This window comes from Anguilla anguilla, chromosome 16 (assembly GCF_013347855.1).
Source record: "Anguilla anguilla isolate fAngAng1 chromosome 16, fAngAng1.pri, whole genome shotgun sequence".
NCBI lineage: Eukaryota > Metazoa > Chordata > Actinopteri > Anguilliformes > Anguillidae > Anguilla > Anguilla anguilla.
In genome coordinates, this window is record NC_049216.1 from 19,944,573 (window position 1) to 19,971,517 (window position 26,945).

A 26,945-nucleotide genomic window follows, 5' to 3' on the forward strand; every position below is an offset into this window, starting at 1 on the left:
ACCCTCGATTCCCGTGAGCAAAGAGAATACAGACAAATTAGTGTGGAACAGTCGTCACCTCATTCATTACCAGACTATTTAGGCTGGGCTTTTGTGAATAAGACCAAGGACTGAAGAAGTTAATTTGATGGTTGCATGCAACTAGGCCTAAATAATGTTAATTATCTATCAGATATAGCCCACAAATATTGGGTTTGAAACTTGTTTGGTGATAGCAAAACAATTATTAGGTTTAACTTGTTTTGTCAGATGGGAGGGGGTGGGGGTGGGGGGGGGGGGGGAACTCCACAGTACCAAGAATCTGTTGTCACTACACTGACAAGGACCTCTTTGTCATTTCATATCTGATAGCGTGGACTTCCGCGCCCAAAGTGTCACTAAGCTGTGCAAGTGGGCAAATAGTTGCGGACTACTCAACACGCACATGGCTGGCTGGCACATAGCCAGTTGGCTTCAACCTTGAAACCCCTGGGGAGGAGGATTTAAAGGTGTAGGCCTTCTGTCTGTTCAGGACTGTATCTACGTGTCAGGGGTAGACTAACACTCGGAAGCAAAAGACTATTTGCAAATTTAGGCCATATCCATAATACATTTTACTATTTAACCAACATCCGAACTTTACGTGATCGCAGGCCATATTTAAGGTAACAATTTAGATTTTGTTTAAAGAACTGTTATTATTGTTAACTTCCCCCCCTTTTTGAAGCTTGTGTGGTGTTTGCTGATTTTGGATGTTCTGTAAATTATCCATTAATTCCGTCTGCTTTATAACACCAGGCAGAAGGATCATGCTCTGAACATGACACCACCCCCTCGCTCACATTTGCTGGAGAACACGCCGTTATTTGTGAAATTATTTTTACTTTCGGAGGTGTAAAGCTGTGCGCACCCAGCCCTGAAATGCGTTACTCAACTTTGTATCTGAAAGTTTTGAAAGAAGCAGAAAAGAGGCACTTTGGGACACAGGGTATCCAATGAACATGCGGCTCCAGTGACTACACCGCCCAATGTTCCAGGCAGACACGCCCCCAGCGTGGATAGAAACAGCACTAATAAGAGAACAGTATACTGTCACTATGCAGGGAAGAGGATAGAAGCAACGATGGGAGTTTTATTTTTAATGATTGTTAATTTTACTGGCGTTTTATCATAATCAAAGCTTATGTAGTGCGAGGGAACGTGTTGTCTAATGTATTTGCGTTTCGATTCAAATGGTTTTGCGACCAGGATGTTATTTTCGCTGAAAAGCCGGTAAGCTCATAAAGTGAGTTTTCTCTAATGTGACATCCAGCTACCTCCACATCAGCATCATAAAAAAGGGAGAGCCACGGGGGATCGGGATTTTTTTTAAACCGAGCAGTCATTTTTTGAATGTCACGAAGAAACGCAGGGGCAATCTCTTTAACGAAATGGATCACTTTGCTGCAGAGTGCCTTGTGTCAATGTCCAGTCGTGCCATTGTCCACGATCCCAAAGGGAACCGAGAGATTAAACCAGAAACTGCGTCTGCCCCGCGAAACGGAGAGGAGACTAAAGAGACTCTGGTGAAAGACAATCCCTCTATTTTCGTCGTGGCCAGAATTTTAGCCGATTTCAACCAGCAAAACCCTACCAGTTTTGCCAACCAGGCAGAGGAGAATAAACCACCGACCCCTTCAAGAGAGGACGGAAACTCTGCCACACCTACCACCGTCAACGTCGAAGCGGGTCCCAAACAAAGAGGCAAACGTGTGAGGGGTCGAATTGAACACGAATCTCCCCAGAAAAAGCACAAATGCCACTATTCAGGTTGCGAAAAAGTTTATGGCAAATCGTCCCATCTCAAAGCCCATCTAAGGACACACACAGGTCAGTTCATTTTTATGCAGAGCGTTTGCTAATCCCAGAATAAAGTACAACGAGGGCGATGAAATATAAATTATTTTCATACGTATGTGGATTCTTACTGTGTGATGAAGGGGGGGAAAAAACAAAGTCAACATTAATGTAGGCTACAATGTGCAGAACAGAACTCCACCCACTTGTGAATTCTAGTAGTAGTTGAACAAAGGCACTACTGGTTATCTGCGTGCAAATATACGCGTGCAAATATACGGGTATATATACACACATTTTAATGAACGGTTTAGCGAAGCGTTTGGGTCTTAGGCTACTGCTTACACGCAATTGAAATATAGTAAAGTTCAGAGGTTGGCGGTTTTGTAAAATCCATTTATCGTTTCTAGCCAATAGTATAGCAATTCCTGAATAAAAATTTAAAAAAAAATAAAACAGTTTTTTGGTCTATATACTCCCAGTTTGTCCATGTCCTTTCTACTTCGACATCCGAACCTCATCGGCTTGTATCAGGGCGCCTGACGCCCGGCTCCTGCGAAAATGCGGTGGAAAAACAAGCTGCTATGTTGCGCGTGTAACGTTTACACGTGACTTTGCTCTCAAACAAGTCGAAAGTGCTCGACAATATCGCAATTCCTCACTTGAACTCGAGCGCAGGTAAAATAAACCATGGCGTGAAATTAATATAATTTACAGTGAATAAAACGACAACAAGACGCAAACCTGAATACCACAACTTCTCGAAACTAGCAAGACGTAAGCGGTGTTACCCTGCAGGGGAACGACGATTGGCGAATACAATACATCTGTTAATATTTCGGTAGACTGGTAACCGTTTTATAATCCTCTGGAACTGTAGAAATAGCTCTTCAGTATATAGGAAAAGTGGGGGTCGGTAAGACTTCTGCAGTTGCCCATCTCTGACTCTTTTGCTCTTTGTTGTGACGTGCCACACCCCCACCAGAGCAGACTGCCAGCTGATCTGGCTAGCAACAGACGCAGCTAGCTGAGCTCAGAAAGGAAGAAAAGGGTGTACGTGCAGGCAGTCCAATGTGATGTCGATGGGGTGAAAAAATAATAAGAGAAAGACCATCTTTAGATCCTACGTTTCCAAAGACAGTATTGTGTGGGTCTGAACGAAATGAATGCCGCAGTGCTGCTTTGTGAAAACGTCTTTAGTCTCCAAGCTCCACCCCTATCCAACAACAAGCATCTCCTGCAGCAGTTAGTGATGCACGGTCCCACTCAAACCATGGAAATCCTTTACTTCTGTGGGGGAAATACTGCTGTTTCACGGTCATGTTTTAATTTTAATCTTGTTAGCATTGTGACTAATTATTTGACTGCTACTATAGATGGCACTGAAGTAATTACCTGGAAGAAAAGCAGGATTGTTCAAATGCAGGTTACCTCCTAGAAATTGCTTGTAATATTATCTACTGTGCTGTGCACTTCAGTCACCATTTACAATAAGCAGTAAATGGAGGGACAAAAAGTTCTATTTATTAATGACTTTTATGATTACTTTTTATGAAAGTCCATAGACTACAAACCACCCAACATCCTAAATTTAAGAGTAAATATTATACACATATAATTATACATGCAATTGTTATAACCAGAACATCAAAATGTTTATTATTTATTCATAAAATGGCTTGGGTTATTGTTCCTAGCTCTGTGGAGCCATGTCTATTCTCCCTTTCACTCCAAAAAATATATGTTTTTAATTACAGTTCTGAACATGCCTGGATGATTTTCTCTTATGTGGGTTACATTCATTGTAGACGGTGTGTGTAGTTGTAGAATTTTATTCATAATGGCTAAATATTTTTGTGGCCCGAGGGAAAAGTCAGTATTTACAGATTAATGCTTTGCACACGTTGCATGTAAACGGTCTATATTTTGATGCTCTTAATATTTCTGAAGTCTCTGAATGTAGATGTGTGCATCTTACTGAATTTTACAGACATCATAATTTGTAAAAGGGGTGTGAAATTTTGTACCTAATCTCCTTTAAAAATATATATTTTGGAGAATAGGTTCAGCTATAATGACAGTATCTTGCTGAAATGAAACAGCTTTTTGCTCCACCCTCCTTACGTAGCAAGGCTCTTGTTTCCTGCGGGCGTAGCCTTTAAACAGCTGTCGCATTGGCATCTCACCTGAGGACACGCGACTCTGTGAATAGAAAGCCAAAGGCTCCAGTCGTCTCACTGTTTTCATTTTTATTTTTTTGCCCACTCCTCGCATTTGATTGGGCTGCACCCCTGCCCTCCGCAACTGGTTGAATAATGAGTTCTCCGTCTCATTTGTTTGGGTAATCAGAGAATGTGGGTCATTTGAGTTCAGCGACAGCCCCGCCAACCTGCGCTCTGTCCTCGGCTTGCTTTCCTCAGCACTCAGCACATTTTCCCCCAGTCTCTACTAGCTGAGCAAAGAGCGAACCGATCACCATCCCCGGTTATACGGCGCTATCCGACCCGAGGAGGGAGCGCTGTGTTTTTCAAAAAAACTGACTCCAGAGCCAGGAGAACTGTGAGTCCTCACTTGACTCCCTGCTGTATATCATTTTGTCTCAATGCAGTGGAAACCAGGGGAACTGTGTTGGATTGCAGTCTGCATAGCACTGTGTGAGTGCAGAGGGCTCTGCCACGGTGTGTCTATACCGCTTCAGACTGGGGCAGCAAAGCCTTGACCCAGAAAAATGAGCGGAATGCCAAACCATGGATAATCACCTGTTTTGACTATAGGTTCTTTGAATAGTATCACATTGAACTAACTGTAATTGCTTCCCCACCCCCTTACTGCATGCACAATCATGCCATATCTGATGGCTTGCATGCAGATTCCCAGAAGAACTGTAAATCAAATCCGGAAAGAAAGTAAATGAGACCAAGACCTTTACTTTAACAGACTTATGCACTTTTTTTTTGCTGCTTTTGGGCATAACCTCCTAAATGTGGATGCATGTCCTGTATTTTTTGTGATTGGTTCGTTGTAGATGTCAGTCTCCTTTTACCAATATGACACCGACTGCTGCATTTCTTCTTTGTTTTTTTGCTGTGTGCATGCACTGTGGAGGTTATTGCACTCATTGGCTCAACTATACTGATTGCTTCATTGTGTATTTATGCTCATAAGTCATATGCATGTTGGTTGTTAAGAATTGATGCGGATTGAAAAGCAGTGATATTTTACAGAATTTATTATTTTAAGTGCTTGTATTTCTTATTTAAATAAGATAGATGGAATACAAAGAGACAACAAGGTGTCAGATGTTCTGCCCTGGAAATTTTTTCCCACTTTTTGCAAATGTAGATTATCTGTACAGTTGAAGGAGCATGTGCCAACTAAACACTTGCCTTTGTGCTGATCTGAATCAATCCCCGTGCTCTGCATGTCCTGGCATTTTTTGGGCAGCTGGGTAGGCTGGACCAGAGAGTAAAAATTGATATAATGAGTTATATGAGTTATAAAAGTGTCACAAGGTCTGGCAAAATGGAATTTTTTGAGAAAGGGTATCTGGCTTTGGAATTACTAGAAAGTAATAATTACTGTCTGCCTGAGTAACAGTGAATATGTATGTCATACGTAGTCAAAACAGCCCAGAGGCATTGCTGTGCACACAAAAGGGTGGGGGGTGGGGGGGAAGGGGGGGGGCAGGGTGATCGTGGGAGTCGGCCAACGCTTTCTCAGGATCAAAAGGGAAATAAGCAGAAAGAAGAAGCTGACTTTGTTCCAGTGTTGAAAGTCAGAATCACTTACTCAGCAGCTTTAACTATCTTTGGCAATGCAGACATGTCTCACGCCAAAATGAACAAATCAAGAAAAACTCTTTGGGAAGGTTGAGAAAGAAAGAGATTACGTAGTTAATACAAAAGAGAGAATGAAACTCAAAATTTTGAATTAAGAATCAAACCTCTTAGTGTGCATCTGAAACTCCCAAACCGTATTCTTTAGCTTCAGATATACTCTCCTCTCTGTTTAAATAGTCACCGTTAAGACTGGGCTTGGGCTGAGTTGCATCAGCAGCTAGCTGTGCCGCTCAACCCTGCAACCAGCGGGAGGATGGGTCTTTGGTATAGAGGCGCGGGTCGAGATGAGCTGCTCATGGAGGGCCGTGGCCAGCACTGGGTCCACGGCGAGGACCTGCGGCCTCACAAGTAACAGGGCTTTACATGGGAATTAATCAAAGGGGCATTTAGGCCAAGCTGGCTTTTCCTAAGATGTTAATGGGGTTCTCTGGACTTTACTGCATTCAGTCCTCTTTGGAGCCGCAGAGACTAGGAAAACGAGGAATGGAGATTTTGGCCTCAGCTCCTTCCAAAGCTGTAGAAACGGAGGCGTGGCCACCCCGGCGTACCCCCGTAACCGCCCGGGGTGATTCCGCAGCAGCGATTAGCATAAGATCCACACACGCTCCCTCAAGGCCTAATCGAGTAATGGAGGTGGTTACGAATGCTTTTTTTTTCTTTTTGGCATTGAGCCTCAGAAGAAGACACACAGATCTATCTGCTTCCAGAAGTGGTGCAATTTAATTAGAAATACAAGTGCTGTTTATTTGTAATGCATCTACAAATTATTCTACCATTGTACAGTTCTATTCATTCAAAAAATGACTTGGGTAGAAAGCAGAAAGTGATTGCACCCCCCCCCCCCAGTTACAGTGCAGTTACCTGATTGACAGCTCAAATTTAATAGCAAACTCTTGTGGCAGAGTCTGAAATTTAGCATCAGTACCTACAGAACAGTGGTGGAAGTTCGGCTGAAGTTTGGAATCAGCACTTTCTCCAAATTATTTTTGAAGATCCTTCCTCGTGTCCTAACTTCACTTTAACCCTCAACTTGACTGTGAGGGATTACTGTAATGTGTGTCACAAGACATGCTGTTACAGAAGATATCCGTAATGCTCTCATAAACTCATCAGACTAGCAAAAAGTTTTGTGTTTCTTGTGACATTTATATTGACATATATTTTTGGCGGTGTTGCTGGTCCTGTGGGTAGTGGCGAGATGTCTCTGTTATCTAATGGTCATCATTGCCCAAACGTGATCCGTGTTCAGTAATCAGAGCCTGTCGGCAGTGTGTCTCCCCTCCGTCTCAATTTCTGCTTCTATTCAAAGCTCCTTTTTTCCTCGTCTCTTGGTGTCGGAGGCTCACAGTTACATAAACTCATGCGAAGCCTTGTCATCGAACAAATACAGTGTGGCTTGTTTAGATTTCAGAGCACCTTGGCTGATTTGTTTACGAAACCGTTTTGCTTTTTACGTACATAATGGCTGACTGCTAACAATGTTTGCGTCTCAGTTTTTAATTTTCGCTGAGGGAGTAGACCGAACAGCTCGATGACAGAAATGTTTTCCTTTGTTGTTTTTTCTTTTTTTCCATCTTTCCAGTCATTGGGAACAGTGAGGCTCCAGAACAGATGATACTGCAGCCAAAAGCAGACACCTTATGTGTCATAAAATGAGGGTGGGTAAACTCCTGGGGCCTTCTTTTATGTTTTTATTGTGACACTGAAGCAGGAAGGGTACGGGCTGGGAGGAGGAGTCACGCACGGCAGACAGGGGATCTCAACTCCTGCTGAATACAAATTGCTCATTATGCCGTGTTCTGTTTCGGCTCCGGCTGCTTGCGGCAGGTTCGGGTCTAAGGTTACCAGACAGCTTTGTCTGATCTCCAGGAAAGGGAGGTGCGGTTCCCCCCGGACTCAACGCTCTTGTGCTAAGCTGATGGAAAACGGGGGACATAAAGTCAGGAGTTGATGCGCAGGATTGGATAAGCACTGTAGCTTGTATAAGCACTGTAGCTTGTATAAGTGCTGTAGCTTGTCATCTGCTGGGACTAGGAAGTATGTGTCAAGAACAGGACCCGCTTCGTAAACTGAAGGGTTTAAACACAAGGAGAAGGCGACCTTTTTAGATGCTGTTTAGAAGTGTCCTTTTGTTTTTTCAGATGCGTTTTTTTAGGCCGCTCTCTGGAGCCTGGCTATTGTAAAAAGTGTGCCTCATCAGAAGGTGCTCACTGTTGGTGTCATTTAAAAAAAAAAAAAAAAATCTGGGCTGCGGAACTACTGTTGCGTGAGGTGTTTTCGTCCAAACGCCTTTGTCCGTAACAGGGTTTTTCTCCTAATGGGGCTTAAATCCACCATACAAGCGCGGGGGTGATGTGTGGTTCCACACATACCATGGCACTGGTAATGTAAGCTGGCAGCTCAGGCTACACGAGTGGCCCTTTGACGAGCTCATTAAGTCACATCCTTTTCACAGTGAGCCTCGCTAGCCCTCGCAGTCTCCCACAGCCCGGCTAACACAAAGAGAAAGTCTGCCCTCCCCCCAGCCTAAAGAGGGACTAAACTTTGCCTCTAATCATGACTGGGAGCCGCTACATTTCCACACGTACAGTAGACAAAGGCTGTAATGACATATTTCACAGTCTGTTACATTTATTGTCTTTATCGTCCCAGTCTTTGTCTTCCAGTGGGGTCCTTTGGAATTGTACCGTAAGTACCCCCTACTGTCCCCTCATACACATTACCCCCCCTCCCCCTTCTCAAAGGGATGTCACTATGCCTATTGCCGTTTAGTGTATCCAACTTTACAATCAAGTGAGGAATCACATATTCAGAGTGAAAGCCTTTAAAGTAAAAAATGTCACCATTCCAAAAAAGGGGTTTGATTTATTTTAAAACTGAGAGGGGCTCCCTTCAGTCACCAAATATTTCTGCTCAGAGGTTTTCCTTCCCACATGGCTCTGTTATTTTTGGGCCTTGGCACATGTAGTCCCTCTGCCTCTCTCTTCCCATTGCCAGAGATAGTGGGGATGGCGGTCCACAGCTGTCCCCCTTGGTCCAGTTCATGACTGATCCTAGAACATTGTGCAGGCGTCTGAGGCCCCAAGGTCAGCGTGTGCTCTTTCCCCTGGGCCAGGTCCTTGTAATCCTTGTACAGATTAACCTTTGGCAAGCTGCCTCCATAAATGTTTCTACTGTATATTGGTTCACCTGCATATACCTTAATAGGCATTCCTTTCTTGCTCCGTTTACCTACCGAGCACTCGTTCTGGCCTAACCTTGCTGGACAGTGGTGGTCTTGGAAAAGTATATAAGCGTGGGGAAAGTGAAACATCATAAAGTAGCTGAGTGAGGAAATGTAAATTTATCCCTCAGAAAATATTTTGCCCTTTTTTTAGTTCCAATTTTATTTGGCACCCAAAAAACCTTTTTTTTTTTTTGATTTGTCAAAATTAAAAGATGTTAGATTTGTCATTTGCAATTTATATTAAATTTGGATTATTTTTCATAACTCATTTGACTAATTATGTTTAAAGTGTATATTAATGTTATGCTGCATACCACAAACACAAGCCAGCTGCGGTGTCTTGTTAGCTGTGTCAGCTAGCTGTAAATAACAGCACAGAACGTTCTAGCTTTGGTTCAGAGCTGTTGGATTGTCAAGGACTCTGTCAATATCGCACAAGCATGTAGTTGTACATGTCCTGTGTTCTATGTAGCCAGTTGCCTTGGAAGAAGATACCCGTTCATCTACGTCATTGAACGATATACGTTTTCAAAAATTAAATAAAAATGAAAAATATAATAGTTAACTGAAGCGCAAGCGACAGTTTTTACCCAAACCTGCTAGGCTTTGGTCGTTTGTACAGTGGCAACGCGTGCCTAATGCAGAAGTGAATTTGTGTAATGGGTTGTAATAAATGTTTGTGTTTTGTAAATAAATTAGTGTCATTGCTCCTTTCCTGCTCTGCTTGTCCAGTGTGGCTGAATGGTTCCTCTCTGTGAGTTCCTGACCAGCCATCAGTGTTGAACACTTTTTCCGGTTCCTTCTCCTTTGGGGGTCGTTTCCACGGTGTTCCCTCCCCGTTCGTCCCGTTTTCGGCTTGCAGTCAGAATTTCAGTGACGAGGTGGGGGAGGACGGCATCTTGTTGGGCACAGACAGCTTCTTTCCTGGAATGACAGATGTATCCTGTAAAATTTTGTCTGTGAAGAGGCACACTTGCCCCCTTCTATTCTTCCCCTCCTCAATAAAATATATATCTCTATGTCTGTGTAAATACATATAGTATCTACAGACAGTATAATATAATAACTATAGATAGCTGGTTCAGTTGTGATTGTCGTGTGTGAAAGAAAGATGAAAAGGCTTTTGCTGTACCTCTGAAAGTAGCCTGTCAGCCCAGAGGTAGAGTCTGGTACGGGACTACGTGCGACTGCCTTTCGTACACAATAGATCTCACGCGTTGAAGGTCTGCTTCAGTTTAATGAAAGCAGCTCTGTCTCCACCCCGTCCCCCCAGCTCTTTGGCCCACTGCGGGTCAGAAAAATAATGGCACGACGGTTGGCGGCTCTTAGCTTTGGAAGGCCTCGCCGTTCCGGCGGTTGGGAGGGTGTCAGTTACCGTGGGCAGGAAGAGGGGGATCTGGAGATGGTGTGTTAACCCCCCCCCCCCCCATGCCACGAGCACCACCCCTGAGCCTCTCATGCAGAACAGCAGAGCGAACACTTCTGCGCTCCCCGGCCCTGCTGTGGGAACGGGGAGCGTGGAATGGAGTGTGTGTGTGTGTGTCTGTGCGTGTGTAGGTGCGTGTGTATGTGTGTCTGTGCGTGCGTGTGCATGCTTGTGTGCATGTGTGTGCGTGCGTGTTTTGTGGGGACGCGTTGCTGGGATAAACAGGGCTGCCCTCGGCTGATGTAGGTCGTTTGCTCAGCTGCCTGTGCAGGATTAGCATGCTGAACGCTGACCTCTGCTGCAGGGGCACTTTGTGAATGAAGTAAGGCTGCTCTGCCCTCTGTGCACTCGCCGCCCAGCTAGCGCAAGAAACGAGCGTACATCTCCTCAGACCTGGTGTCAGAAACGGAAGCGTGTGTGCGTCTGTGTGTGTGTGTGTGTGTGTGTTTGCATGTGCGTGTGTGTGTGCGCGCATGTGTGTTTATCTCTCTTATGTAATGAAGCGGACAGCCTGCGCTGTCTTGTCCCTGAGCCGCTCATAGCCGGGCGCACAGATGAAGAAAAGACACATTCAGCAGATGGGGGAAGCGGAGGAGGAGGAGGAGGAGGAGGAGGAGGAGGAGGAGGAGGACATGGGGGAGGGGGGACGCTTCGATTTCTCATTCAGAGGTGAAAGCTCCGCCCTCGGTGCTGCCAGTCACTGTGGAGATGGTGTGCAGAGATCTCAGGCTGGGCTGTGTCAGAGGGGGTGGAGTCGCGATTTTGAGCTGAAATCATTTTCATATCATCATACTTAGCTCCACAGAGAGGCAGGGTCGTTTTAGGTGTAGGTTGAAAATTCAGAACGTGTTCTTTTTTTGGTTTGTTTTTTTCTTAACAGAGGTCTTGAGAACCAAATTAGGGTGGGAGTTTCGGAGAGTCACACATTCTGAGATACCGCTTCACGCCTGCTCTTCGCAGAAGTCACGAACGCTCCAACGGCTTCAGCTGTCTTTGTGTCCTCAGATAACCACAGTGAAAAAAACAGAAGGAGTTTGAAAAATAAATAAGAGACCGCGTTCTCCCTGCAGTGAGATCAGGCTTCGAGCGTTTTCAGTTAAGGCTGTGCACAGAGCGCAGTTCTCTGCAGGCTGTCTAGTAAAAGCAGATTTATTTCCATAAGGAATCTGAAGTCTGATGCAAGGTGTGGGCCCCTCCCTGCCTGCTGCTGGGGCTGGGGGGGGGGGGGGTGTTTTGTTTGTCACGGCAGGCTGATCTGGCCCTGCACAGGACCCTGCCGAGGGCGTGGCACGCTGAGCGGGGGGGCATGTGACCACTCTGACTGTTCGTTTGATGTAGCAGCCTTTGCTGGGGGTGTGATGGTGTGATGTACCCTAACACACTGATGTGCATGTGCGCACACACACACACACATTCACGCACACACACACACACACACAAGCACATAAACACACATACACACACATGTATGCACACACACATACATGCACGAACTGGCACTTAAACACACACGCGCACAAATACAGGCACATACTTATGCGTTCGTATACGCAACCACACACGCGTACATTCATGTGCTCACACGCACAGATGTGCTTCACCACAGGGGGCTGCAGAGGGTTTTGACTGAACTCTGCACTATGCTTCTCTCACGCACTTGCGTCAGCGTGCACAGATGATGTCACACACACACACACACACACACACACACACACACACACACACGGGTCAGAGGTGCCGTGTGTGTTTTACTCTTTTAATCTCAGCCTGACTGGCCTCTCCTCACCCATCTCCCTGTCTCTGGATGCTGGAACAACAGAGACCTCAAGGAGGTCTCTCCGTTTGCTTATATGGTGGGTGGGGGCTGTTAGCAGTGTCTGTTTTCTTTCTCTTTAGCATGAAGATTCCTGGACCTTTTTCCCTCTTTATGGAAATTCACGTCCCCCATGCACTCCTGTGTGAAGCTACAGGGTTAGCTTTCTTTCCTACGGAGAGCGGTCTTTTGATTGGTCACACAGTAGTGATTGACGCCCATTTTCAGCTTCACCCTACTTCGGGGTTTGTAAAGCTTTTGTATCCCATCAGCCCTGTACTGGGACAGAAGGGTTTATAATGAGCAGAGAGGCCATTCTGGTCGCCTCTTCACACCAACGCACAGACAGCTCATCAGATTCTCGCACATGGCGTTCCCTCACAAAACCGTGGTTAGCCTCCAGACTGCGTGGTGTAAGCATGAGTGTAGCTTATCAGTCAGTGGCGAAATTAGACAGAACTCCAGAAAATCCATCTAGATCTTCCTTCTTTCTTTCTCTCTCTCTCTCTATTTTTATGCCCCTTTAACCTAGCTCTGTATGTTTTTTTCTGAAAAGCAGGGGCAGTGTTTCCACAGTTTCTGCAGTGAAGTCATGGAGTAAATACTGTTTAAGTGATTAGCATAATGAAAAGCCTGCCCAGGCAGCGCGTCAGTGTCTTCTCATTACCCACAGTAGAAACCCACGTCCGGCCTCTGATTGGCTCGTGGCCAGAGCCGTAAACTTCAGCAGTAGGAAGTAAATTACAGTCTTGTGATGAGTCAGCCCCCTGACCCACCCACCCATCCATCCCCCATATATACATACATACATGCACGCACGCACGCATGCACGCACACACACGCACCCACACACACACTCTCACACACACACACTTCATCTTGAGTATACATTAATTGTTGTTGGGATGGCCAGAGCCAAACCTAAATTGATTGCAAGCAGTTGTGTGCTTGATTTAAAGTGATTCCCTGTGTCAACGCCCTTCTTGGGCAGTTAAATTGGGCCACATGTGACTCTACCCATCTCTCTCTCAGATTGACCAGTGGGGTTACAGTATCTTTTAGGGCTTATCATCTGTGCCCCGCCCGTTTGTGCCCGCTGTTTTAATAGGTTTTTACATAAGCTTCTCGCCACAGGCTTGAGTGCAGCAGAAGCATGCGGGGATTGGCTGTCGCTCCTGCCCGTCAAGGAGGACTGGTGAATGTTCTGCCCCAAACAGGTGGTGACGCCACGCCCCCCGAGGTTCGGCTCCCGGCTCCCGGCTCGGCCAGATGGAAGAGCGATTTGGCCGCGATCTCTTCCGCGGTGGCCCGAGCGCCTCTGTGGTCTCACACTGTCTCAGATTTCATCCTGCTGCACATTTTACCTCCATCTTAATCTGACTAACACCCTGATCTGAGAGAGAGAGACTGACAGACAGAGAGAGAGGGAGGGAGAGACTGACAGAGAGAGAGAGAGAGAGAGAGAGAGAGGGAGGGAGAGAGAGAGAGAGAGAGAGAGATTTGGGGAGGGATTTTGCTCAGTGACCCAGTGGCACAAAACCGGAGTGCTTACATAACCTAACTAGCTGTGACATAATCGCACGGCTCCTGAAGAAGGTGCTGGCTTTTGGGCCGCGAGCACGTTACAGTATACCGGCCTCCCGTTACCGCCGATCGGGGTAAGTAGGTCACAGCGGCAATCCGAAGCCTCCTTAATTACTCCTCCCAGTCCGAGAAGGGCCAGCCGCGCACAGCGCACCTTCCACTCCTGAGAGAGCCTGCCCTTCCCCCTGCGGTGCTGACATCACCGCCCAGGCTGTGACCTCACAGCACACGTGCAGTTTTGACCGAGTGCGCGCGACGCGCGTAAGAGCAGGGTGTAAAAATGGAGGGCGGCCATCTCCTGCCGTAAATCAGCTGCAGAGACAGTGGTCTGCGGTGTGAGGGTTACACACGTCACCACCGCACCTCTGTTCCACTCCCTCCAGAACAAAAGCTCTGTTTGTACCATACAAACTGAGCCAGATAACCTCCTCCATGTTGCAGAACTAAAAACCTGCTTTTTATGCAATTAGTATTTGGGGTCCATAATCAAATTTTTTGTTGTTTTGTTGGGGGTCATTTTTGAGGGGGGAGGCTAACAGGTGATGTGGGCCTGGAGCAGGGGGCCTTGCACGGATAGTGGTCCCCCATTTCGAAGCTCGCACGCCCTTCCCCACCCCCCCTGTGCTGACGCATCGCTGTGTGCGTGTGCGCGTGCGCACGTTTCTGGGACTAACCACCTCCAGCTCCCCCCTCCCCCCTCAGATAGCTTACTCCTATTCACCAGTCATCCGTGCTGTGTTTGACCTTGTTTTGAAGCACACCACACTTAGCTGAGCATTTTAAAACAGGAACGACGGGCCCTATTTTGGTGACACCAGCAGCACAAATGCTCCTGGGTGGGAGTGGAATTGCTCTTTCGTCCTGTGCAAATTTTCTTTTTCCACGTTTTGTAGTTTTGTGGTCTACAGTCAACCCATTTGCGTCAACAGGGGTTTGCGTGGTGCAATTGGGGGTGTGTCAGTAAAAACACGAGCTTGGTGTCTATAACATGCTTCCTCTATTCTGTTTCATATTTATTATCAGCATCTGGGTAATTATTTGTGTTTTTTTCCCTCTTGGGTACATTTGAGGGCGTCGACTGTGCAGCATTGCTTCGTGGGTGGTGTTCATAAACTGCGCAGTTTATTAAGCACATTTTTTTAAGCACATCTTATATTTCACTACAACTCAATTCTTTATATCAAACACTTTATTTTTACGAATATTGTTCTCTAGAAATACTTCTGAGATATGCCCCCTTTGTATAGCCTTTAGGTTACATTACATTACATTACAGGCATTTGGCAGACGCTCTTATCCAGAGCGACGTACAACAAAGTGTATAACCAAAACCAGGACCTGCGTAGTTTAACTTGGTTTCTTGTAAAAGGAAAATGATTTATATGGTTTAGTGCTACCTTTTGTGTACCAGACGTTTATATTAATAATGCATAACTGAGTTGCTACTTCAGATTTCTTACGGGTTTGGTTGACTGTGGTGGACCCATTGAGGCTGTGGAGCATCACAAGTGCCTCAATAAAACAGAACTGAAGCATGGAGTATGTATTGTGTCTCTTAATTTCTGTGGTGCATCCAAAGTGTAGTACAGTGTATAAACAATTTGTACTACTATAAAGTCTTAATAATAAAAAAATAAAAAAATGACAGATAATAAACGGATATATCAAGCTGATATCCAGTGAAGATGGGGGGGAAAGAACCTCCTTGTTTCGCAGGCTATTTTTACAACATTTCCCTGAGGAGGTTTTTTAATGTTCTATAAATGTACGTATGACGACTCTGTAGCTCCTGGACAAGTGCATCAGGCAGGATCAAGCAGCCTGCTGGCCTATGGCCTTTATGAAGCAGCACTGAAGGGAAAGAAAAAAACCGATCTGATTGGAGATACTGAAACCAAACCTCCACCACATCCACGTAATTTATTTCCCTTACGCCAACCTTCGACTGCACTGCGAGTGCGCGAGTGCTACAGTTTACCGAAACTGAGTTAGACGCGCCTTAATGCCCCGCCTCCGTAGGTTAGCGGATGCGTCTGACGGTTCGCACCTTGTCTGCGTAATAGGGCTCGTTATCTGATAAGGTCTGTCTAAATTATTATGCGGGAGGGCAGCAGACTTCACATATGTGCTCACTCCGGTCTGTTCTCAGATGGATCCCTCTGCCTGATATACACCCCGGCGGTTTTTAGAGGCTGCGTGTCGAGGTGTGTCTCTGTAGCCAGCGCCACGTGCTGCCCCAGTCCCCTCTGGTGCCCTGTGAAATATTGATGGTGCTGGATGGGATGGCTCAGCTGTCAGGCCTCCCAGCGTGCGGTTAAGTAAAGGCTACGTTTCACTCGAACCCGCCGCTCTCTCAGCGGGGCCGCCGCCCACCACGGGCTCCTTCTTTTATTAATCAGCCGCTGAGCTCCGATCAGGATCAGGTTCCCGCTGAAAAATAAATCCACTTTAAAAAGCCATGAAGAAAACAACGATGAGGCCTATAGTCCTTCCTCCCTTAGGATAATAATCTGATGTGTTCCGCGTTGTGTATTTATAGATCAGGTCCAGGATGTTTAAATGGGAACGAACATACATGACCCTCTGTGTTTGTTTGGACTGTTGCGTGTATGTTTTTCTGAGTGTGTGTATGTGTGTGCATCTCTGTGCCTGTATGTACAGTATGTACTGTGCTGTGTGTGGTTTGGGTAGTTCCTTTGTGAGTGAATGCGTGTATGTGCTGTGTATCTCTGTGTGTGCAAATGTCTGTATGTCTGTGCGTCTATGTATGCGTGTATTTGTATGCCGGTCAGGGTTAGGTTAGGATGTATCTTTTTGTGTGCGTGTGTGTGTGTGTGTGTGCGTGTGCGTATGCGTACAGATCCCTACAGATCCAAAGGGAGCAGTGCTATCTCCTCTGCGGCTGTCTGTAGGTGAGGCTGGCTCAGTGCACATACAGACTGTGGGAGTCTGGACTTGCTTTGCCTGCTGATTACACTGGCTTTGTATCCTAGCAATGGAGAGGGGGAGGGGAGGGGCCTCTGTAAAGGAGCATGTTTTCCCCTCCTCTGTGTGTTTCATGTGTGTGTTCCAGACAGCAGAAGGGATTTTTTCCCTACCGGGGTCTTCAGGGAAGGCAGACAGGGGAGGCAAAGGGCAGTCCAAAATGCTCCTGTATGCATCTGGCTAGCTTGTTGCTTACAGTTTAACAACAGATTAGTCAAAAATGTCGAGACCAGTTTTTTTATTTATCCATTTTATATATCAAATGTCAGACAGGCGCTGACCTGTGTGAAAAAACATTTTTAAAAGCATGAGCCTGTATCATTGGTGTTGCACAACAGAAACACTCCGGGAAGTGGGGATGTTGTTCAGTGTGTAATGGTGCCTCTTGTTGTCGGGCGGAGTATGACTGAAGGGGAAACAAAAAGGAAAACCGTTTTGGGCGTGTTTTGCCGCCGTATGCGCAATGTTCGATTTAGACTCTGTTTTCACACAAAGAGCGCACAATGAGAGAGCCACACCAAGATATATTGTAACAGCTGGTTATGGGTGGATTTGCGCCACAACCACTTTTATGGCTTTCATGGAGAGGGTAGGGGGTAATTTCTCATGCACTCAATCGTAGATGCTTATACTGTATGGTGGAACGGGAAGGGAGCTGTGAAAGATGGCTGCCTTTTGCAGAACCAGGCTAATGAACCCGTGCGTCTGGCCTCCTGACAGAGATGACTGTAGCGTAGTGTGGTTTTTCCGGAAACCTCTGCGGTTTGAGGAGAGCTGCTTTGGCAATGAGAAGCAGCGACGGGCGTCCCTGCTCATCCTGCCTCTCTCTCTCTGGCCAGTTTTCCAAGCCCCGGCTGTGGCGTGTCACACGCACTGACCTCTCTATCCTGTCACTCTATTGGCTGTCCCCCCTTCTCCCCGGGCCAATCACAGTCAAAAGCCCTCCAGGGCCGAGCAATATGCAGTAGATATCTTCACCGGCTGCCATGGGCTTTTCACCAGTGAAAATGGCGCCCCATTTAAGCCCTTGGAGCCTGAGAGAAGGTCACCTCTCTCTCACCAGTGACCCATAAAAATGGAGGGCTTGCAAATCTTTTATGCCTGTGCGGAGGTGGTGCCTGTTTTGCTTAGCTGCTGACTCTGAGCCTTGGTGCCTTAGGTCATTGCCGTTGTGTCAGCCAGAGGTCATAGGTCACCTCTGAGCGGTCATTGTCAGAAAGCATCCTGTGAATGTGATAATGAATTCTTTTTTTTAATGGCCAGCCAGACAGTTCGTTCAGTCTACCCTCCAGTCCGTTTTTTTTTTACTTCATTCAAACATTTAAAAAGCAAAGTGGGTAACAGATGGAGAAGGGATTACAGCTCAAAAGGTGCCGTAGCAGGGGATCGAATGCTTGCCCACATGGGGGACCCGTATACAGGTCAGGAAACAGTCACTCTAGGTACTGCACTGCACTGTCTTGGCTGATAAGTAATTCTTGGCAGGGAGTCCTCTGTACAGCTCTGTGGTCACCGAGGTGATCGTTAGAGACTGAGGGACGGGTATCTGGTATGAACTGGCTGTGAAAGTCCACGTGTGCATTATTTTAAGAGGGAGTTGGGGGGGTCACACAGGGTTCAGAGCACACCGGCATGTGCACCTCCTTAACCCAGGCAGTGGTCGTGTGTGACGATGCCGCTGAGGAAGCGTTTGCGAAAGGCTCAGCGGGGTCGGCTGCCGCGGCCCTCTCCATCCTGTTAGCTGACGTTTCCCGCAGAAAAGATTTAAAAGCTTTTTAAGGCCCCCTTGTTTGGACAACACCTTTCAGCTCGCGAAACAAAAAGGCGTCCTGCTAATTCGACAAAACGCATTGTGGGCGCAAGTGTCTCTGTGAATGGAGAGGAAAACAAAGGCATCTCCGCTGTTACGGTGGCACATCAACCTTTTTTTTTGTTGAGAGAAATTACTGGAGGGCCAGTTTTGGTCGGGCGCCAGCTTTCATTCAGCTGCGGCTTTCTCTGAAACGTAAATGGGGCGCGTACCGGTTTGCAAGTGAGATGAGATCTCTGCAGTTGGTTTCTGTGCTTTCACATTGCATTTACTTGAGTGACAGTCAGCAAGATGGCAGAGGGGGGGTGGGGCTGTTTGACCTCAGTCAGCACCAGCTCACCCTATGAGGATCAACATTTTTTTGCCTGCCTGTTCTACCTCCTAAAGGGTATGCACTGACTATTGCCTGTTTCTGAACTTATGTATTTTTTTAAAGAGAGAGCATACGGTCCAACTTTTTCACTTCATTAAGACAGGGGGAAAGCGAGAGAGTTACAGATCGAGATAGGATCGCAGTACAGAAATGACAAATGGCAGAATCGAAACCCCAGCCACACAGTGTATTTGTATATGAGCCAAGAGCTGCCATAGAAACTGCACTCAGTCTTGCCCTGTGTCTTAAGTTTTGTGTTCTTCAGGTAATAGTCTCTGAGTGAGAGCGACTGGGAGCAACATTGCAACATTGACCTTAGGAGAGTGCTGCTGATGTTATTTCACTGATGATTCATGTCAGGGTTGTCTGCACTTCTGGCAAAGGATATATGAACACAGACAGGAGAGGCATCGACACTGACAGTGTTAATCTGTCCTCTGCCAGTGCGGACATGTCCTGTTTGAGTGCCGTGTGAGCGCTGTGTCTGACCTGGCTGCTGTCCCCGTGTCACAGGCGAGCGTCCCTTCCCCTGCACCTGGCCCGACTGCAACAAGAAGTTTGCGCGCTCGGACGAGCTGGCCCGCCACTACCGCACCCACACCGGGGAGAAGAAGTTCGGCTGCCCGCTCTGCGACAAGCGCTTCATGCGCAGCGACCACCTGACCAAGCACGCCCGCCGCCACTCCGACTTCCAGCCCGGCATGCTGAAGCGGCCCCACGGCGGCGCGGGCACGCGCACCGGCTCCCTCAGCGACTACAGCCGCTCCGACGCCTCCAGCCCCGCCCTCAGCCCCGCCAGCTCGCCTTAAGCCCCGCCCCGCCCCGCCCCGGCCTCTCCTCCCGACTCTTGTGTTGCACAGTTCTCCACGCCCCTTCTAGCTCCTCCCCTGCTTGCTGTACTGTACTGAACTGTACATACATACGTATTGTAGTGCAATCTCTTGTGCAACTCTGAATACGAAAAAACAAGCCTTTCACAAATGGCAATATTTGCATAGTGTACAATATGTCTGTAATTTTTATATAGCTTCTGGCTGACTACCTGGTTGTCCATTGCATTTTTATTTAATTTTCCTTTCTGTCATTTAAACAACCCAGATCAGAAAAAAAAATTGCAGGTATGCAAGTGATATTATTCTTCACCTTTATTTAAAATGAAACGGGGGATGGGGGGTTCTCATCCACACCTCAGGATCTCAGTACAGTTGTTTTCTTAACTACTTAACTTGACTGCACAATACAAACATCACTTTACTCTGAAATTCAACGCAGTTGAATTTTGCACCCTGCTCAGGGATGGCCTCCTTAGCTTGAAAGAATGAACACAACGAAGACATACAGCCTTACATTCGAACAGGATTTGCACTCTGCATTTATTTTGTTAGTTTTCATATCGGGGGAGGGAAACTAGCACTGGATGAACGTTCATTTAAAACCATGGTTTTATGTTTTTTTATTTACTTTTTTCCCTGCTCCACTCTAGGATGTAAGTCAGACTAAGACCACTCTTTGAATGTTTATTTGACTGGAAATAACACGCAGGAACATCCACGCCTGTCGTCGTTTGCTTTTCATTTCAACAAAATGGTAAACCAGACAAAATTTTGACAACTTTTGAAAGCACATTTCAGCGAGCACAGCTTCCACTCAGAAGTGCTTTAGCGTTTCAAAGGAAACGGGGTCCTTCCTGACTCCGCCATGCCCTGCGCTTTTAGGGAGGGTGCGTGTGCCCAGTGCTGCGCTGAGGCCGGGCCTGAGCTGGGCCGGGGCGCCTGCTGCTGTCCCGGCTCAGTGAAACCCGCCGCGTGCACCGCAGTCGCCCCAGTTACGCGCCTATCTGCGCGGGGCAGGGCTGCGGGTCTGAGACGGGCGGACCCAGATAAAAGGGCCCTGCTTTATCGGGGTCGCCCGATCCCATGGAAACGCCGTGGGACACGCCCCTTGTCTGTAACAGACAAAAGGAAAGCGCAAGCCCCACCCGGTCGGGACTGGGATTGGGGTTGGGGCACACAGCGGACCTCCCGGAGTGGGGGTCCCCCCTGCGCGGGATGCTGGTATTCACCCCTGCTGTTGTTCGGTGAGAAAAAAAAACCAAAACATGCTCCTCGTCCGTCAAGTAGCACGTTCCCCACCGAGCAGAGCTTCACAACCACTGTCAGCTGGTCCAATATGTGGTGCAGCACCTCCTACTGTTACCCAGGCAATATCAGGGGAGGCGCCTCCCATATTTGGTGTGATTGATGTTGTCCATGTTGGTTGAATGGTTGATAGCGGTTACCGCAGCGCCATGGTACCTCCTTGACGGATGGACAGGGGGCCGTCTGTCTCCTGTTTATTGGGGAGGCCCTCGTAAAACTTTAATCGCGCCGCGGAATACATTAGACAACCACTTTCAGACTCCTTCCTCTCTACAAACGGGGTTCATACCACCCTAGCAAAAAGCTTTTGCTCTCAAACAAACCTCATCCAACTGGATTAAAAAAGGGAAATGCGGGCGAAGTTTACATTCGCTGCGTGCGGAAAATGGCGGTCCTCTCCACAGACCCAGGCCTGGCTAGCTCAAGGCCCTTCAGGAAAAAAGCTGAACAGATTAAGCACTGGCTTTGAGACATGAGACACCAATGCCGTCAAAATGTAAAAATAAAAAATAAAAAATGAATGTCTGTCCTCAAGCCTGTGCCCGTCTCGCCTGCTTTTGGGTCTCCCGGCGGGTCCCCGGGTTCGAGAGCCGCTCTCTGCACCCTGCCCCTGCAGAGGAACATCCCGCGCTGGGACTGGAGCCCAGCTGCAGTGGGAGGGGGGCATTATTCGGGGGGGGTGGGGGGAGAAGGAAGCAGGTGTACTTCTGTGAATGGCCAGCCTTGTCTCCCCCAAACCCCCTCCCGACCCCGTTTCCCTGCAAATGTTAGTCCCCCTTTCCCAGCCACCGAAAATAGGGCACATAATCAAGCTTTTTCCCCCGCCCCGTAAAGAAAACACCCTTCATAAAAATATACTGCCCCACTGCAGCAGTATTTGTGCAGTTAACCACATATAACGCAGTTCCTCTATAACTCCTATTCCGTTAAACAGGATCCAGACTGCAACGCGATGCTTTGAGTTCTAAAACGGAGCCGCTTCCCCACCCCCCCCCCCTTCAGTTTTTGAAAGGCATTTTTTAACGGCACACTCGCCAGTCCCACTTGCCGTACTGCTTCGAAGCCGTGCCGCATCGCGCCACGCGGCACTCCGCGAGTACACACGTTTGAGTTATTAGAGCATGCAGTGTAGAACAACGCTTGTGTACAGAAAAGGCCTAAGCAGGACCACTCATTTTAGTTCCTTTTTTTCAGTGTTTTTTTTTTTTTTTTGTTTGTTTGAGTATTCCACATCTTCAGAGTGTAATTTACTCATTTCATAATCCAGAATCATGGGAGCTGCTTGAGTGTGCAGGCTGCTTCTTGTTTCATTTTAATCCATAAAAGACACATTTACCTCAGGGCTGATTTCGGTAGGGCGTACTCGGACAGTTGCATGTCCCTACCTCTGTTTTTATTTTTTTTCAGTTGCTTATCTCGGTTAAATTGCACATGCAGTGCAAAGTCTGTCACGGGCAGCTCTCCTGTGGTTCCCTCAGTCTGTCCCCTTACTGCCGGTCAGTAGGAGCAGACACGCAGGAAGCTGTCCTCCACCTCACCACAGATATTGTATTTACCAACCCCAGGTATTCCTCCCAACCACACCCCTAGCAAACTGGTGAACCAGAATTCTCAATGTTGAGAACCTCAGAGCTGGAAACCTGGTGCGATGAATAGAATATCTGTGGCATCACCTCAGTCCCTGAGACAGTGTCCATACCTGGTCTCTTTCTCTCAACTGGATATCACCTCTCCACACCCCCGTACGGTCACACATTCCCCACGTAGATGCTATTTCATCTGCAGAACCTGTCGGCCTGTGCTTTTAAATGGACACAGGGCAGGTACAGTCATAGACATATATACAGTAACTGGCTACTGCCTGACCTCAGAGTCAGATCTTCAGTAGTTTTACATGCCAGCACTTCAGGGTTTCCCGCTCAGAAAACAGGTGTAAATACACGTTAAGCATTCACAGAGGACATATTTCACTTGACAGGGTTGTGTTTTGGGTGATTAGTCTCTTCTAATAGATCCTGGAATCATATTGATTTCATTCATGTTATCAGAGAACTGTTGACTGTTTGAATCATTCATGCACCTGTGTTTTTTTTTTTTTTTACTGTACCAGATCTACCTGAGTTTTGAAATATGAAAGAGGCTATAGAGAAACTGGGATCTGTCTGGTTGCGATGCAAGTGTTTATTGTACACTTGGCTAACAAATCAACATTGGCGAGTATTTTAATGAATAGTGGGTATATTCATTTTTTTAAATCCATGCTATTTTGGGGTGATTTTCAGATACTTTTTTCTGTTTTCAGGTCACATGAAATTATTATTGTTATTATTTCATTTATTGTCATTAATATGTTATTTTATTTGTTTTGTCTATATTTTAATTTTGTGTGTTGCTTTTTCCGGTTTTTGGCTAGAAAGTGCAGATAATTTTCTTGCATTAGACGCAAAGTATATCTAAAATACTGAGATAAGATAAATGTATTTCATTCACTTCAAGACACTGAATGCTGTTTGTTTCCAGAGTTTAAATGTAAACTCTACTTCTATGAAACCCTGCAGCATCTGCTGCTGGGAAAGAACAGAGGAGGTTAAGTTAAAAAGGGAATTCACCCAAATTTTCTAAAGGTGCATTTCACCATTTAAAGGCTTTGTGCTTTTTCTCTGTTTCATTTTGAAAGTCGCATGACCATAGAGACCACAGCATTGTGACGTAGGTTTTCCATCTAGATAGCTCATCTCTCTGAAATTCAAGACGTTGCTCCATGCTGGCATGCTGGTAGAAATTTTGATGAGTTTTAGCGTAGGAGATGGGGAACAAAACCTATATCATCATAATACACATTTAAACAGGCCAGCAAACATTTTTCCAAGACTGTTTGGAACAAAACTCCAAATAAAAAAAATAAATTTGAAATGTAACCATTTAGGGTGCTCAGATAACTGACTTAATTATTTTGTAAACTACAAGGGGGGGGGGGGGGGCATACTAGATTAGCAAACTCAATGCTACTCTTTTTTTGGGGAGGGGGGATGTATTTTATACATGCATGTACATTTTGCTTTGATTCATTTTTATAGGTCTGTCTGTCCCCTGGGTTGATCTGTTTTTTGATGTTAAGTTGTGTTATTATGATTTTTGTCATTGGCCATGTTGACGAAATCTTAAATCTTATTAATGACTGTTTATAAAGGTTATGTTGGGGATGAACTGCGAATGATGTGTGGACACAGGCTCTGTGTGATTGAACTTTGACTTGTGTGACAATAAAGGCATAGAGTGATCATTCCATTAAAGTGACAATGAACAGACAGATTCCATATATCTGAAGACATTACAAAACAAATGTATAGTTTTGTATGTGTGATTATATATATATATATATATATATATATATATAACATGTTTCTATGTATATGTACAGGATTGAATGAAAATTAAGTTTTTGTGTATTGAATATGCAAGTATTTTTACGTTCATACTCTTTGCTATTGGCTTGATATTAGCTAATTAACTGATTTATTGTTATCTAACTAAAGAAAGTATAGTTTTAATTCTTGCATTTCCAAATGCTTTGTATTAGTGTTTTATTTTTGTCATCTTGAAAAGTTTTATTTTGTGTAGGAATAATATGTAATGCAGTCAGGTGTAGCAAATCTTTCATATAAAATATAAATGCGCTCTATATTGCAAGAAAATGGCCACTTTGCTCCAAAGGATTGCGGTTGCTTTTGACATATTTGCTGCTTTGCATCAAACCAATGTATTGGACCTTCATTTGAATATTATCTATTTATTTTTTACTTGTACTGTATTTTGACTGTGATTCATTTATTTTAACATCTTGTGAATAAGAGATAGACTGGGTACTAGTCCTTTACATGTTCTGCTTTTTTTCTTTTTAATTTGTTTTCCAGTTAGGTAGCTTCTTTCTTGTATGTACGTATATTTCCCAGAAATATCATTGTTTATGATTTGTAGGCTGGTCCTTTGACTAAAAAAAAGCAAACATACAGTACAAACAAACCATATGACATACTGTCATGTTCAAACAAACTCCACCCCCAAATCCTGCCAAAAAAGGGAATTAGGAAAGCTGCTTTCTGGTTTGACATGTCAGTGTATCGAATGAAACTTCTTTGAAAACCTTTCTTCCCATCAGAATTTGCATTACCGCAGTTGCTTATGGTTGTGAGAGGAATGGTGACAGGGCGCACTGGCTCGCTGTGACAACAGGACCTATCAGGCGAAGCCTGTTCTGCGGGTGTGAAAGTGACTGAAATGGATGCCGTGCGTCAGTAGCCGGGCTGAGTGACAGGCCACACTTGGCACTTGCCACATGGCCTCGCCCCTGTCAGGAGTTTTTACCAAAGGCTTCAGGAATGGATGAATGTTGAAATAGGACTTTATATCTGTTTGTCCCTTGATGATTGCCACAAAACTTTGCACAGCAATTGGATACCCTGTCTCTTCTCCATGTAGATTGATGTCCCATGCTATCTACTCTGTCCCATCTTTTCTGATAATGCGGGTGTTTTTCTTCCGATAGGGGGATAGCCTTGTGTTCTGCAGCTACATTTTCTCCATGGGCCAAATTTCAATGGAAATATGAATGCTGTCCTGTGCTTTTGTGCAAAAGAATGCCCATAATTACTTTTTAACACCATGTTCTGCTTAAAACTGGACCTCAGCTATTTTGTGGCTTTCATTATCAGTATGTATTTGTTCACAGATTAGTGAAGGGCTTGCAGGTTTTAGTCCAGTGATAAAAGAAATACATTGAGGCATAGGCCTCTACCTCATTGAGTTCACGCAAGTGTAATTGAGTGTACGCGGTCATTGCACACCTCATTCAGAAGGCACTGTGTTCCTTTGTCACAGAAGATAGCTGGGGACCTGTGGCCCTTGCGCTCCTTTGCGCAGTTGTTTCATTCTCTGCATGGCCTAATGCACGCAGGTGAACAAATTCTCACTTCTTGGCTTGACCTGTTGAAAGTAACCTCTATGATTCCCATTCCCTGTACCAAACAAATGAGAAATTCTTTACTGAGTAAATATAGGTGTTGCTCAAGTTAAACCTTACTTTTGGCTTAATGCTGATTTACAGCTCATTTTCATCTGTTCAAAGAAAGGGCAAGGTATACACGTTCTTCTGCTTTCTGTTTTTTTTCAGTGGTTTCATATTTACATTTTGTCATCTACATGCCGTCCTTTTTCTATAGGACATGTCATGCAGTCATTTGTAGCAAACATTTTTGATGGCAGTATGTCCTCAGTTATTTAGGTATGAATCATCTATCCTTCAGTAACCTTTGAACCAGAGCTCCCCAGCCCCAGTCTTGGAGAGCCACAAGGTCTGATGGTTTTTATTGCTACTCAACACTTGATTGAAATCAAATTGAGTGATTACATAGTGAGGTCAGCTCACCTGGTTCATTGGTTCGGCTGAGTTTGTTCAGTTTAATATGAAAGCACTGGAGGTGACGCTGTGGCTCTCCAGCACTGGGGGGTTGAGGTTGGTTTAAATCGTACTACCTTCATCATAGACTTTTAATGATACAAAGACATGTGTCCTCCTTGTGAACATAACTTGCCTTCCTACTAAATCTCTCTTTTTTGTACACCGCCATGCAATGCCTGTTTCAGTGACTCGATGGTGCTGCTCTCTCTCTGTTAGCACCTGTGTTACCTGCTTTGTTTGATAACGTTTGATGAACTTTGGCCAGTTCCTTATTTTTTCCACAACCACATCAAAGCTGCAGTTGTATCATATTTTTCACAATCAACCAAATCACTACGTTCAAAGTATTGCGGTTGTACAGTTCCATATATTCTGCAGATATTAATGTGCTGGTCTATTGTTGCTCTGCTGTGTCTTTTTATGACATTATTTTTTACTCGTTTAGACAATATATTGTGACTATGTCCTATGCAAATAC

At 45.7% G+C, this 26,945-nt stretch overlaps 1 protein-coding gene across 1 annotated transcript; it reads left to right on the forward strand.

Moving 5' to 3' along the window:
* The first annotated feature begins 1,050 nt into the window (after positions 1-1,050).
* On the forward strand, positions 1,051-21,760 carry LOC118214911 (Krueppel-like factor 13). Its single transcript, XM_035395205.1, has 2 exons — positions 1,051-1,848; positions 19,385-21,760. Exons 1-2 carry the CDS (start codon positions 1,410-1,412, stop codon positions 19,678-19,680), a joined length of 735 nt encoding a protein of 244 aa, XP_035251096.1. The 5' UTR covers positions 1,051-1,409; the 3' UTR covers positions 19,681-21,760.
* Positions 21,761-26,945: the final 5,185 nt, after the last annotated feature.